This window comes from Poecilia reticulata, linkage group LG2 (assembly GCF_000633615.1).
Source record: "Poecilia reticulata strain Guanapo linkage group LG2, Guppy_female_1.0+MT, whole genome shotgun sequence".
Taxonomy (NCBI): Eukaryota; Metazoa; Chordata; class Actinopteri; order Cyprinodontiformes; family Poeciliidae; genus Poecilia; species Poecilia reticulata.
The window spans coordinates 5,932,891-5,934,974 of NC_024332.1; the positions used below are offsets into that span (position 1 = coordinate 5,932,891).

A 2,084-nucleotide genomic window follows, 5' to 3' on the forward strand; every position below is an offset into this window, starting at 1 on the left:
GTGAGAAAGCTACGCAAAGATATTCCTCCAGACTGCTTTTTGATGGCTGATTATTGGGGTTTACCTCATCAGCACCGTGCTCCTGCAGCTCCTTGTAGAACTTCAGAGAGATGCTGACCATCACTTTGGTCTTGTCCCCATTGGGGTTGGAGATGTGGTACAAGACGCCATCGAAATCTGGAGCAGCGGGAGGGGAAAACATTCATGTCTAGAGATGATAAATTWGCCATTTTCTGCTATTTCATGTCAAAACTTTGACAGCTACTGACAGAGTTGAACAAATATAAATCAGTAAGATTTTTCTTCCTCTCTAAAATGAAAGCATTCAGTGCACTAAAAAGGCTTTAAAACTTAAATAAGGTCGGAGGTTTCTCACCAGCAAACGTCACATCGACGGCCTCGGGTTTGGTTCTGTGGGGACAAAATGCTGACCGTTAGCATGCAAAAATGTACACATAAAGCATAAAACGTGAAATTATGGATATGCGTGGTGTATTAAATGAGAAATAAACAAAAAAAAATCTATAAAAGGAGCAGCCGAAGAGTTGCTGTCTCATCTCTGAGTATGCAGAGTTGGGCTACTGTGAGTTTCAGTACGTTAAATTCATTTCCTAAAAGTGATTTTACACAGAGGTTATCTGACTTCCACCTTTTTCAAATGAAAWAGTAGCACCAAGTAACAGCTACCGATGGTGCAATTTGACTGAAAAGCGAACAGTTGTGAAATATGCACTCTCCTATGACAAAATACTGAATAATTTACAATTTAAGTTCAAGTACGGGAAATGTAAATGTAAATTTATCTCGTCTTTTTGAGTTTATTGTTCCTTTATTYCATGTTGGAATCAAACAAACGGAATTAAATATGTAATTTATTCTATTATTCAATCCAGATAGTTGTAGTTGAGTTTGCTCCATGAAGGTGGATGCTGCAGGGATCTGCTGATGTAGTTAGCCACTGCGGACTGACTTGACTCGGCTTGACTACAGGAATGCGGAAGCTGGGAAGAGGAGCGATGGTTCACTGACATGTAGCCACATAATGGACGCGCAGAGCGCTGTAAAAGCTCTTAATAAGGCCGTTTATGTTGCGTAAACCACAGTTTTGTGCTCAACACGCTGCTAACGAATAACACTGGGACGACTTAAGAGTCTTAGGCTGACAGAGTTTAGCCAAACATAGYTGTGGGGGAACATGTAAACCCCTCTTTTGAGTTGTTACAAACATAAACAGACATTTTCTGCTTTGGTTTCTGTATTTATTACATGTTCGTAAAATTGCCCCTAAACTTTTATTTGTGTGTGTGTGTATGTTTTCTTCCTTATTGTAATGTCTGGTCGGTGGGTTAATCTGATCAGGATTGCCATTTTTGACATAACACGGCCAGTGTAGACACACCCCAGCTTCGGGCAAAGCAGCCCCGGCGGAGCAGCCAGCYACATAGTTTAAGCTTTTTCAGCACATTTATAGACACTTAGAGCTGAAACATGCAGTTTTGTGAGCTTTTATCGGCGGTAGTTTCTTGGGGKKTTTTTTWAAGCTGCGGTCCTCTTCAGGGAAACGCTGAAGGGGGAAGCTAGCTGCCGTTAGCAGTTTTTCTCACCCGTTGGATGCGCCGTCGAACTTCAACGTCAGCGTCTCTTCTATGATGCGGTTATTAATTTCTAAGAGGATCATCGCAGCGGATGCCGGTGCTATTTGGTAGGATTAAACCGCTTTGTGTCAAATATTAGGTGAAAATGTTTTCCTCCCTTGACAGACCAGACCGCTTCCGTCGAAGCTCCCTCCGCCTGTAGCTTCCGCGTACTTCACACGCAGGACCCCGGCTGATTTGGGTGGCTTCAAATGTTGCCTGTCTTTAATTCGCCAATTCAATTCAGTCCTAAAATATTTTATTTATCCTGAAAAAAATGTCAATTCAGTTTATTTATATCATATTTATATAATTCATAGCATTCACTTTTGCAGCAGGCCTTCATACTGAACATGTATGTAGCTACAGTGGGGAGGAAAACCCCCTGCTCCAACATGCTTGCAACATAAAAATACTGCTATAATTCCTAAACTCAAAGTAATTTTTTTT

The 2,084-nt window shown here is 41.3% G+C and overlaps 1 protein-coding gene across 1 annotated transcript in view; it reads right to left on the bottom strand.

The window, feature by feature from the left end:
• Positions 1–1,824, bottom strand: part of arpc2 (actin related protein 2/3 complex, subunit 2) — a 6,753-nt gene extending 4,929 nt beyond the window's left edge. Inside the window, exons 1-3 of the mRNA XM_008429623.2 lie at positions 1,605–1,824; positions 377–411; positions 65–177 (exon numbers count right to left, since the gene is read on the bottom strand). Coding sequence (XP_008427845.1) covers positions 65–177; positions 377–411; positions 1,605–1,678 — 222 coding nt within the window. The 5' untranslated portion in view covers positions 1,679–1,824. The remainder of the gene's footprint in view (positions 1–64; positions 178–376; positions 412–1,604) is intronic.
• Between the last annotated feature and the right edge of the window lie 260 nt (positions 1,825–2,084).